The sequence below is a fragment of the Trachymyrmex septentrionalis genome, unplaced genomic scaffold (genome assembly GCF_001594115.1).
Source record: "Trachymyrmex septentrionalis isolate Tsep2-gDNA-1 unplaced genomic scaffold, Tsep1.0 scaffold119, whole genome shotgun sequence".
Lineage (NCBI taxonomy): Eukaryota > Metazoa > Arthropoda > Insecta > Hymenoptera > Formicidae > Trachymyrmex > Trachymyrmex septentrionalis.
In genome coordinates this window covers 200,377-213,411 of record NW_017304320.1, presented here as the reverse complement: position 1 = coordinate 213,411, position 13,035 = coordinate 200,377, and the positions used below count along the sequence as shown (strand labels likewise).

The window sequence follows — 13,035 nt, the reverse complement described above, 5'->3', positions numbered from 1 at the left end:
CTGGAATTCTTTTACTTACATTGTTACCAGCGTTATACATCAGTTTAATTCGTGAAACAAAGGATTATTTACAGTAAATACTATAAATCCATTTGTTTAAGTCTCAAAACTTTAATCAATAATAAATAAGATGTTTAATATTTTTCGCTGTATTTTGTAAATTTTTTATTTTTCTAAAGATTTCATACAATTTTTATACCGAATTCTTCGGTGCTAAATAAAGTTGCATGGCATCGAGGTGGAAAATTACACGACAGAAATATTTCTATCCATTTGGCCTGAATGTAGAAGCACCTTGAAAGACTCTAACCAGTTATTGTTGAGCCGTGCGAGCATACATATTATGCGTGTACGTGCGTACACGTTCGTGTGCAAGCGTTTCGCGTATCAACGTAACGTATGACTAACCGAGTAATCTATTAGTTAGATATTTGTTTCCCATGATTCGCTGACACTGTTATTCCCTTCGGTTTTGACTGAGACAGAGATGCGATTTGCATTACCATTAATTTTCTTATTCTTAAAAGTCAACACTTCTCAAACAATATTTATTCAAATAAAGAAATTGTACACGAAAAAATGATGCTGTATTCTCTCCAAAACTTGTAGAGTGAATCTCTGAATCACGTCGAATTCTACTCTTAAAGATTGAAAACTGAGCCGGTCTTTTTCAAGAGGGCTCAATTTTCACTTTTCAAAGTAAGATTCTACTCCAAAGAATTTAGAGGCAGCATTAGCCAACAGCAGTCTAATAAAAATTATCTTGTTTAATTAATAACAATATTAATGAAATAAATGACAAATAAATAGATACGAATTTAGTGACATTTTATTAAAATAAGAGCATATGGCGTATTTGTTTAATTAATACTGTCATTAGCAAGATTGTTTTCAATTAGACTACTGTCGCTAACGCTTTTAATATAATCTCGTATTTTCTGTATAGCATCAATTATACAGCTGTCTAATAATTATTCAAAACGAAATTACAGACAGAAAAGTGTCTGATATTTCACGACTATAATTGCATATACAAAATTATGGTTATTACTGCTAGTAATAGTAATCTTATATGTGTAGTTCTCTCAAACATGAAAAAATTGTATTATAAGTTATGATAATTTCAAATATTAAAATAATAAAATATCAAGATAAAAAAAAATAAAATAAACATTTTTATTTAGTAAGTGCAATTGTGAACATAGTGAATATAATTATTTTTTTAACTTTGCTTATTATTTAATAATAACTTAAAAATAAAAAATATGTTAGGAAGAATTAAAGATTTCTAAGCAGTGTGTGGCTAAATTATTGTAGTACAATTGGCTATATTTGCATAGTTAAAACTATTATAAACATATAGTTACATAAGTAGTTTATTCAAATTTTATATAAATATATAGTTTCCCCAAAAGTGACCTCAAATTACGATAATTGCAACAATTTTTTTCTCTCAACGCATATTTGCCATTTTTTCATATAATAACATCCAGTAGACGCGTCTTTTACCACTATCGTTAATTTCATCGAATTAATCCTCGCAAGAGTAAATATTCGCAGTTTACGGTAGAAAGATGTTTACTAACATTCACAAAATATTCCCACAGCGCTTTCGCCGAAAATCGATAGCTCATAGCACCGGAGAGTAATTCTGTGGTCCATGCACTATGCACGCACAAAGGGACGGGCGTAATTATTATAGATGGCGAGTCTGTGGCACAGAAAGCGCGCATGGAAACCGGAGCAATTAGGATCCTCCATTGCGGATGAAGGGTTTTGCATGAGTGCCATTAAAGCCGCTAAATGACACGGGAGCGAGAGATGCGAGAGGTGCTTAAACGTGGGTTAAGCACTTCCTGCTACCTCCCGCCGAACGAGCCGCTGCCTCCCTTTATGGACAATACCTGTGTTGCATAATGCATTCTGATTATATCTCCTCCCGGGAGTGTGTCACATCGAGAGACGCGAGATCCCAGATAATACCAGATAGATTGGCTCCATGATCTCGTGACGTACGTCAGGATCTGTCCATTGTGAAGAGAAAAATACAATATTTTTCACGTTGGTAAAAAAAAATTCAGAAATCGATTTACTGAAAAGCCAACTTTCCTGAGCTAATTTCATGGCTCATTCTTTAAAGATCTTCATTTGCCTATTACGTCAATTAACGAAGAAGGGAAAGTCGTACAGAGTTGAGAAACTTCCTCAGAATTATTTGCATCACCGTCTTGAATAATTTGAATGTAGAAAATAATTTCGATCGTTTGCAACGTGATGTAGTGAAACTTCTAAGCGCATTTTTTAGTAATAAATTTTAATAAAACTTGAAAAAATTTCATGCAGTTAATTAATTTAAAGAAATCAACGGGGTCAAAAAGAAAGACTCGATTTTCATTTTTCACCTAAAAGCAATTATTAAAGGACGCGAGGCAATTTGAAAAGTTTGCTCTTAATTGAGTTTTTAATTGAGGAATTAAATACGGCATAAAATTTCATATAAAAGCAGACGTGATAAAAAAATATGGTTCAAGAAAATAATATCGCGCAGTTATTTTTTATACAGAAAGAACGGTTTTGCTGAAGCATCTAAAAATTTACCTCAATACAAGATCTGAAAATAATTTCGTTGAGTAATCAAAATAATTATCTAGAACATTAAAATTGATTTCTAGAGTGCCACAGAACTTTTAGTAGCATTGTTTATCTCTCGTTTCCTACATAATTATTTTGATGGTTCCAGCAAAATTATTTGCAGACCTTAGTTAAATTTTTAGATACTTCAGTAAAATCATTCTTTTGGCGTACAAAAAAAATAATGATAAAATGTATATACAATTTGTAAGAATTTGTTCTTAATTTAGGAATTAACCACGAGATAAAATTTGCTCAGAGAACGTGTTAAGAAAATTATATTTGAAAAAGTAATATTGACAAGTAATATCGATCACTTGAAAATCACGAATTTGAAAGAGTTTGCTTTTAATTAAACGCGAGAAAATTAATCACTCTCGCGCGCACTCGATTCACGTTTCCAAAAGGGTTGAGATTGCGATACATACGCCCGTTGGTCTCTCGTGTCATGCCGCGACGGGGCGTTCGTTTTATCATTCGAGCGAGGCGTCGACGGGCATCGACACTTTTATCATTCCGCGTAATATTCTACTGAATGCGTCGTAGGGCCATCGTATCGTGACGTTCGTTACATTCGCCCAGCTAACGAAATCCAATCGCGAGTGATAATCGAATTTCAACGATCGAGCTTGTTCGCAGGGAACGAGCTCGTCCGAATTGTCACTCGACGACGTGTGTATCCTCTTTTCGTCGATTCTCTTTTATATTCCTGGCAATCATGACCGAGAATCGGGAATCCGTCTCGTTTGGCGCATTGAGAGAAAAAATATAAATGTAAAAATTGTAATTATTTAACTATATTTTATAGTTTTATTTTTGGTGTCAACTATATTTTTTCTTTTATAGAATTGTAAATGTAATTATACTGTGCGATAAAATGACTTTTTCAAACACTGAAACAAGATTAGTTAGTTTTTAAATAGTTTTTTGGATGCTGAATATATAAATGCGTTTATTAAATTATTGCATCACGTCACAATTTTGAGAAATTTGTAGTTCGATGCGAAAGAGAGGATAAATTTTGTCACATTATAATGGCGATGTATGACGTACTGGAGAAGTTTTATTGCAATCAAAATGAAGTATATTACGACTTTCAGCTTTCAAACGGATTTTTTAGTGTCGGCTACAGTTAATAGAATATTCATAGTTAAATAAAAGATAATAAGTATAAAAAAAGAGATTAAATAATAAATCAGAAAAACTGTGAATTAAGTCATCGATGATTTAACAAATATCTTTCGACTATATGTATTTAAACTTAAAAGGTTTTAGATCGTTGAATATATAAATCCAATTTCCAAATTATAACAAAATAATAAATTTAATATAGCGGATGTTAAACTTGAAAAATATCCGGATTATTATAAAATGTAGAAGTGTCTTTCATGATTTTGAATTTATCAATTTGACATCGGATTTGAATACAGCGACCTAAAAAATCTTTATGTTTAATTAAAAATAATTAAAAGTTATTTCATAAATGTCACTTTTTCTCAATAAATTTCATATTTAACCCTAAATATCTTATTAAACATAGTTGATACTAAAAAATAAATTTGAAAATTTTAACAAGTTTAATTTTAATTGCAATGAAATTTCTCCAGCACGTCACCTCGTAATTATAATATAATAAAATACGTAAAAATAGCTTTCTTTTACAACTTTAAATTTCTCAAAATTGTGATGTGACAATTTGGAAACTGAGTTCATATTCAACATCAAACAACCTACGAGAAATGACTAGTTCTAGTACTTTTTTCTATCAAACAGTGTTATTATTACCAATATTATACAGCAGCCTTGGCTGTAAGTATTCTTAATTAGTTGCACTTTCTTAGAAAAGATGATATAATAAAATTCAAAAGAAAATTAACAAGATATTAAAATTATTGCAAAAATAAATTTTATTTTTCAATAAAACCTTCAATTTATTTTTCGTTAGATATCGAACGTTTATGTGAATTTGTGAAAGTGCTTTATACTTTTTGCCAAGGTTGTAACAGTAATAACGAGAAAAATGGGTTAACCCAACTCTTAATCGTAACAACCATAATTAGTTCATCATGTAATTAGGGCCACAAATACTAAACCCTTTTCTCTGAATGCAAAGGAATAACATTCCGCGAGGACGTTTCCCGGACGTTTTGACGTCGCACTCGTGAGACAGCATTCTGAAAAAACTGACTCTGAATTCTTTAGCAGGTTAGAGGAGGTATTCTGGAATCTTTTTCTCCGAAGAGAGCAAAAATATGTCAGGAATATTTCAAGAGAGAGAGAGAGAGAGAGATTTTTGGATACATTATATTCTAAAGATAGAAGATTGCATAGAAGCATATTTCTGATGATTCGAAGCATAATTCTGAAATGACTCCTTAATGCATAATAACGTGCTTTTTCTACCCCGTGCGGGCCGGATTATTCTAAACAACGCGCCCCAAGAATACTTCTCTCCTGAGAATAAAAATCGGGAGTAAAAATATTTTCTCTCTCATCTCGTGTTCTATTCCAGCAATCCTCCGTTGGTTCTGGAATGCTAAGTCAGGAATTCTCGCGTTCCCTTCCCAGGAAATATCATTCCCGCGCGCGATCATGGTGATTAATTCATTGGCGAAATGAAAATTACTGCCCATTAATAAAATTGAACATAACGATGACATAACAAATTGGTAATCGACAAGATGCGTCATGTTTTCACGTGATGAAATTTTAAATGCTTTTGATGTTTTGATACTAATTGTAAGATGATATTATGCAGAAAAATTTGTCAAAAATCGTTCCATCTGACGAGAGAGAAGTACAATACTTTAACTATAAGTACAATACATTTCCACAAAATCGTTCTATTTTATTTGATTGGAACAGAAGTTCATAGCACTACGAATTTCAAAATTCAAGCAGCTAATTTTGTTAAAAATGAACAAATTTAAATTTCAAAAAAGGGTTTTGAAGGCTTAAAATCTCTACTTTCAAAAAGTCATGATGTCCTTTTGAGTTTCTGTGAATTTGATAATTTTTATATATCTAGGAAAGTAACGAGTTGAACAAAATGGGAAATTTTCTTCTCACTTTATGGGCCTGCCACATGCCCAAAAAAATTTACCGCAATTTTCGACTTTCTAATGTAAAAACTTAAAGTTTTCCCTATAAAATCATTTTTTTTTAATGTTTCTAAAATTTTGTGTTACTGAGATTGCGGATTAAATAATAGGAGCGTTAAAATTTTTTTAAATCGTTCATAACTCCATTAAATGTTATTGTGCCGCAATTTAAGAAATAGATTTTTAAAGCTAAAATTTATCGAATAATATAATTGCCAAATTTTTAAAAAAATATGTAGATATGCTACAAATGAAGTAGCGCTACGAAGTTTCTAACCTAAAATAAAGCCATTTGATTAAAAAATAAATTAAAAAGTTTTATTAAAAAATTAATATTTATTTTAATAATAATTTTAATATTTTGTTAGTTTTCCTTTAGCTCGTATTACCACTTTTTCCAAGAAAATGCAATAAATTGAGATTCCTGTATACTTATAGCACAGACTGTATTTGAAGTATAAACAATTGAGACAGAGAATTGCTGTCACAATTAAATTAATTCTCTCTATCAAAACATAACTGGACTTTTGTTGCATAATTGAATCACCACTTTCATTATTATTCATCTTGCTGTCATTTTAATTATTAAATCGAACAAAGGGAAATTAAACGCGGTAAACCAGATATAATAGCTTCTTGCTTTGCAGGAGAACGTCTGCCTTCGTTTTGGTAAAATAACATTTAACGCGCTGTGCCCTTTAGCACTTTGCATATATGCCCTTTAGCTGCGAAAGGCGAAAGGGATAGTAAAGTCAGGCTTACGCAACCCCATCCTTTACTCAAAATATACATAGTGCCCTGGGGTTGCGTAGCCCACGCAATGAACATGATACGCGTACCGGAAGTAGGTACATACACTCACGTGACCTACAACCTTTCGGAGCTAATTACTTGTCAAGCTATTGAAGCGTCCGGGGGCGTCTCGTTCTTGTTAGTTTCCTGAAATAGAGTGTATCGGGTTCGTTTGTTTGTCTTCGCAGTTAGTCAGGTTGTAAGACAGGTGTGATACAACAATCGATTCTCGATAAGCGTAAACGTACTGTTGTGCACTCGCCTCAGGGCTGCGATGATGGATGCGCGAATCAATGCGAAATGGATGTTCAAATTAGAATTCAAATTTATGCTACTCCGAAATGTATAATCTCCCCAAATATATTATATTATCAGTAATATTTAAAAAAGATAAAAAAAATTGAAATCTCTTTAACGTAACTTTAATGGAATGTAATTAACACCTAAATTTACATGAAAATCTCGTTAATGTTTCTGTCTCCGGAATGAATAGAAATTGTCAATATTTGGAGCTAAATTTAAATTTATATGAAGGATGAGTGACTTAAATAAATTCAGATTTTCTGAAAACGCACGTATACGCAACAATTTACGTAAAAAAGTGTCCAGTTTTAAAATAGTCCCGGATAAAAACAATTCTTCAATCGATTGGATGAAATATTTCAAAACAAATCTGTTTCTCCGGATTTAAATAAAAAAAATGAACAATGCTTATAGAAAGGTAAACAATCGTGCTAAAATTAACTCGAAAGGGGATATCAAATTAAAATTCGAATTCATACTGTAAAAATAATCTTTATAAAAGTATCATGATTAATATTACGTAGCTTCAAACAATATGATACGAATTCTTTAATGTAATTTTAATGAGATATTATTAAAACATAATTTATATTAAAATCTCATTTATCTCTTTCGCCAGTTGAATAAAAATCAATATTACGAAATGAATTTATACAAATTATGAAGGATGGATGAATGTAAATAGAATCAGATTTATTTCTGAAAATATGAGGAAAAAAATGAGAATTTAGATATTTATGTATACTTAGAATAAATGTACGCAAAGCTGATAATGAATAAACTTTAGGCGTTCCAAGATCCCGACGATCTCGCGGAATACCAGCTCTCGTTATTAATCCCCAGCGCTCGTAAATAACGTCGAGCGTCGCGAAATAACGACGAAGTGACTCCGCGAACTTCTCAGGCAGCTGAGCAAACAATAAGTTGCAATCGATCGAAATCTCAAACTTCAGTCGCAGCTGTCGAACGTCGGAAATCCGTATCGGCCTGCTACCATGATACGCTCCTGCATCCCGAGCGGGCTATCGCGCGTGAACGTCAACGTCGTCATCGACATCGAGGCGTGGTGACGCGACGTCGGCCGACGATCTCAGTTCGCCGGCAACGGGCGTCGCGACAGCTCGCGCCGTAACGCGGGAGGAAGTTTGGCCGGAAGAAGAGATTGCACCCCCGAGAAGAAGAGGGTGGACTACCAAGGGGGGGGGGGTGCGAAGAGAAGACAAGCAAGGAGGACGCGAAGGAGAGGACGAGAGAGACGTGCAATTCCACGACGAAGGGGGTGACCGAGGGAGCACCACCGAGGGGGGGGGTGGCAGCGAGGAAAAAAGGTGGGGGCGAGGACGAAGTCAGACGGGGGTCAGCGGGTTAAAACACGTGGATGCTGTGGCCGGTGTTGGGGGGGGATGACGGGCTGAGCCCCACAGCGTCGCCCACGCCGGCGGCGACCGGCGCCGTCTCCTCCGCTAAGGGGGTGAACAAACTGACCCCTCTGCTGCTCTGCGCCCCCTGCAAGCCCGGTGGCCACCGGAAGAGCCAGAGCTCCACCCAGTGGTACGTGCAACAGGTAAAGAGACAGACGGATGACCGGATGGCATCCTGTTGTTTTGCCCTTTCTTTCGTTCGCTCGTTCTGCTACGTTTTCGTTGACGACTGTTTGCCGTATGTTTGTTTGAAGCGGGAGAGTCCTATGGAGATTAGTTGATATGCAAAGAGATTATGGGATTATGATAATGATTAATTATTCAGCGCGATAAGATCGATTCTCTCGCGTTCATTCGTGAGTTTACACCTATTTGGTTTGTTTCCTATTCGATTTGCCAGCACTTTTGTCATTGAGCGAAGCTTGGTGTATGTTCATACGTATGTTCATGTGTTATACATATGTATTTCTCGCATGAGAGGTGTATCGTAATGCTCCCGGTAATACGTTGGTAAACACTCGAGTTAAGCTAGCTTAATCGTGAATTCCTCAACACCGAAAGTGGAGTTCTCAATGTAACATATGATAAATTATTCATCAATCGATTCTTTTTACATTAGTCTTATCTACGTGGGAAACAAAGATATTGTATTTACAGCAACTGTATATTTAGTTAAAAATAATCTTGTTAGTTTAATAGGAAGACAAATAACATTTTGAAAGCAGTAGTTTAAAATGGTAAAATAAACTTATATATGCATTTTTATCAAGTACAAGTTTTTACCTGAATATATTTTTTTTAATTAAAATTCATCCAGTAATAAAATTTTAGTTTAACACTTTTTCGGTGAGGTCCGATGACAAAAATACAAATTGCAGAAAGTTTGATGTTTAATCGTGAATCTTTTCCTTGATAAAAAATTTGGAGTTCAATCAGAGAATGTGTTTATCTTTATATTCTTCATTCTCAATGTAACGTGTAATGAACTTAGTTATTCATTAATCGATTCTTTCATCCTGATTTTATCGACATGGGGAAAAAAATGATTTTGTATATTTATGTTTTTTTATATTTATTTTTAAGGTTCATTTCGCGAGACTTGATGCGAATCGCTCGGAAAGTTTGGTATTTAGTCAAATATTTTTCGATAATAAATTCGGAGTTCGATCAGAGAATGGACTTATCTTTACGATACACCCAATATGTGTTTGCATGACCTGCTAGAAATATCGTTTTTGTGATGAGTGAATATTTTTAATTAGACCGTAAGATGCATGAAAAAAAAAAAGTGAATGAAAATCTTTTCGTCAAAATCTTTCATCGTCGATGTTTAGACTAGTGCATGCCAAATAGGATTTGTAAGTGTGCAACAGATGCAGTATTGTAACTATCTCAATCCCCGTACCTACCAAACCTTGGGAGCAATGAGTGACACTGATTCCCGGATTAAGGCGCGCATTGATCCTCATGTCTGTGCCGCACACACGTCAGCTGTTTAACTGAATAATCAGGGTCAAAATGTCATCGGAACTGTATCATCTCCTGAGTGGAAAAAAGCGATCCCTTGGCAGTTCGATGAGTAAAAATAAAAATTACATTAGCCTCAACCGGCTGAGGAAGTTTTTCCTCGCAAAAATCACTTTTTGCCAAAAAGAAAACGTCGTCTTTTACGACTGCTAGAATCGGAATAAATATTGGTTAATTTTTTTCGTTACTATTATTAACCGGATGTGTATATAATTTGTATATTATATTTTTATTTAATTCATTAATTTATTTAGTTAATTATCATTATATATATGTATTATATTATTGTATATCTTTATTACAACATCATATAACTGTATTTATACTCCGGGCCAAAAGTTCAGATATACTTAGAAAAAAAATCGAATTTTTGGAATTGCTTATTCAAATATCCATAACAATGTGTTTTTTTTTTTAAGTAATAATCCTTTAAATCCAACAATTGTTATTGTAGGATCTGAAGAATTAATGATATGCTAAGAATCTTTGTCTCATTGGAAGGAATGACGAATCGACATCTTTTTAAATATTTAAATAATATCTTTGATAAACGATGTGCGTATGAATATTATATAATACATACTTCAGGCTAAAAGTTTAGGAATATTTTTTTCGAAATTGACATTTTTCAGATTACTTTAACAATAAAAAGACACATCGTTCATATTTGAATAAGTAATCTGAAAAATGTCAATTTGAAAAAAATATTCCTAAACTTTTAGCCTGAAGTATGTATTACATAATATTCATACGCACATCGTTTGTCAAAGATATCATTTAAATATTTAAAGAGATGTTGATTCTGAATTTTTCGCAGAAAAGCGTGCATTCGTCATTCCTTCCAATGAGACAAAGATTCCTTAGTACAGTTGATATAGCAATTCTAAAATGAGAAGTGGGAAATTGATCCGGTGTGATGCAAAGACGGCGCGCGTCCGTGCTCGTCACGTTTCCCCGTTCGCGATAGTTTCATGATAGTCTCCGACATGGACTTCGCGAGAAATCCAACGGGAAATAATAGGGATGTATTTCGGGACCCCGCAGGCGGACCGTTGACCCCGGCGGGACATTTACGGGATTCCGCGACGCCGCGCCAACCTCGGCTTCACCATTCGCGCGCGAGCAGTAATCTCGACGTTCCAGAAAGATCCGGTGGACGGTGTACTTACAATAGTTCACGATACTACCATTGTCAATTTACTTATAGTCGTGCCGTATGGTTGTACTAGTACGACTATATCGACATGATCTCATGAATCTTGCACTCGTTCCGCGACGATCGATCCCCGAACCGGCGCGAATCGCGTATCTACGGCCGCCCGATATATAGTATATTCAGTCCACTTACACACCACTCGATACATTAGTCCGTTCACATCCGGCTAACATTGAAATTCGGAAACCACCAGGAAGTCGTCGCCGTCGTTCGATCGTGTTTGCCATCGCCAAACCGTTTCTGTACTTATGAATCCGGGCGTTTATTCTAATTGAAAGACACATTCAATCCGCTTTGGAAAGCATCCTGAAAAATCACTTTTTATACACTTTTTCAAAGCGCTTATAAATGAGTGCTGTTTAATTCAGTAGCTTCTCAGATTTTTGTCTTTTGGCTTGTAGTTAAATTTCTTCTCATAAGTCTTCAAATATGTGTATATTTAAGTTTTATTTAAAAAACGTTAAAAATTATCTGTATTCCACAATATAGTAATAAATATATCGCTTCCTCATGCCACTTCAAAAGTGACGTACATAGCTAAAAAAATATAGTAAGTAAATATTATTCTGTTAATCATTAAAAGTGCACGGAGAAAAAAGATTTTGTTAATTTAACAAGCCGCTAATATCCATAAAAAATTTCAATTGTAGATATAATGGCAATAAATGTGCCGATATCGAAAACGAATATGATTTGTGATTTTTAAGGATGCAGGGAAAGTGACAAAAATGACATTTGATCATATTAAGAATATATATATATTTTTTTTTTTACCGATATTATTTGATTAGTCAATTTTTTTTGCCAAATCAAAAATATAATTGTGTCACTTTTGAAGTAAAAGAATGATATGCGATTTATACACGTCTTTAATAAATTAAATTAAATAAGATAAGCACGCGGAGAGTGCGTGTTTTAAGATGAAAACATTATCCTGCGTGACGTGATCAACGTCATCATACGATATCATACGATATCCACGGGTTTTACTGCCGGAAATGTCCTTAATTACAATTCAACCTCGATCGGGAGATACTCCGTTGCGTTTATACCTCGGTTTATACTTTGCGTAAGGAACAGGCATCGAGGCTCGACTCGTGCTGTTTACCGCGGAACAATGGCGAATCGACATGAGGGAAGCGGCTGTCAAGGACTAGTATACAGGTACGAGGACCTCGAGTCACGCTCGGGTTCCTCCTCTGCGAGCGTCTAATTGCTTGGTCGTTCCGGGGCGTGAGCGGGTGGACTTGGAATCCTCGTTTCTTGGGTCTCGGTGCATCGAGGTGAAATCGACAACTCTGCACGGAGAAAAATATTTGGTTGAATCAACTGGAATTGCGGTGGAAAGCGAACGATCCAGAATTTCTAGTCAAGTTTACTAGATTTCTGGTTAAATTTACTAGAATTCTGGTAGATTGGGAATTAGTTATTTCAACTGGAATTCTGGTAGATTTAATCAGAAATCTAGTAAACTTAGCCAGAATTCTGGATCATTTGTCTTCCACCAGAATTACAGTTCAATCAAATATTTGAATTTTAACACATTAGAATCACAGTCAATCAAATATTTTTTTCCGCGTGTCGTTGGAATTTTTGAAATCAAATATATTAAATAATCCTTGAATTGCGAGAAATTTACTCAAATTGATTTTTGAAAAAGAAATTCATGTCATAAAACACACAAGCTAAGTAAAAAATATTAAAAAATTATTAATGTACACGTATTATTATTAATTATTAATGCGAGAAGTTTTCGTTACGATATCTAACTTGGATCAAAATTAATCAGATACAATTTTTGATAAATAAGATTAAAAGAATCTAATTCAAAATTATAAAACAATTCCAACTAATTAATAAGTAGATAGAACTTAATTCTAATACGTCGATGATGACGTTCATAAATCCGAATAAATAATTTTAGTTAGTTTCATAAATTAAAAAGATATTTTAAAATATTTTAGCGCCCTAATTATAAGAAATTCTTCTTGTTCTTACATGGCTTTATAGCCCTTTAGGCTGAGCCTTAGCCACTTTGCTCACA

At 34.2% G+C, this 13,035-nt stretch overlaps 1 protein-coding gene across 3 annotated transcripts in view; it reads left to right on the top strand.

The window, feature by feature from the left end:
- LOC108754582 (ral guanine nucleotide dissociation stimulator) overlaps positions 1 to 13,035 on the top strand; it is a 48,142-nt gene that overhangs the window by 23,201 nt on the left and 11,906 nt on the right. Inside the window, exon 2 of one of the 3 annotated variants that reach the window (XM_018497019.1) lies at positions 7,781 to 8,391. The exons of the other annotated variants lie outside the window; for them this stretch is intronic. Within the exon in view, the coding sequence (XP_018352521.1) occupies positions 8,206 to 8,391 (186 nt within the window). The 5' untranslated portion in view covers positions 7,781 to 8,205. The remainder of the gene's footprint in view (positions 1 to 7,780; positions 8,392 to 13,035) is intronic. 3 annotated transcript variants of the gene reach the window in all.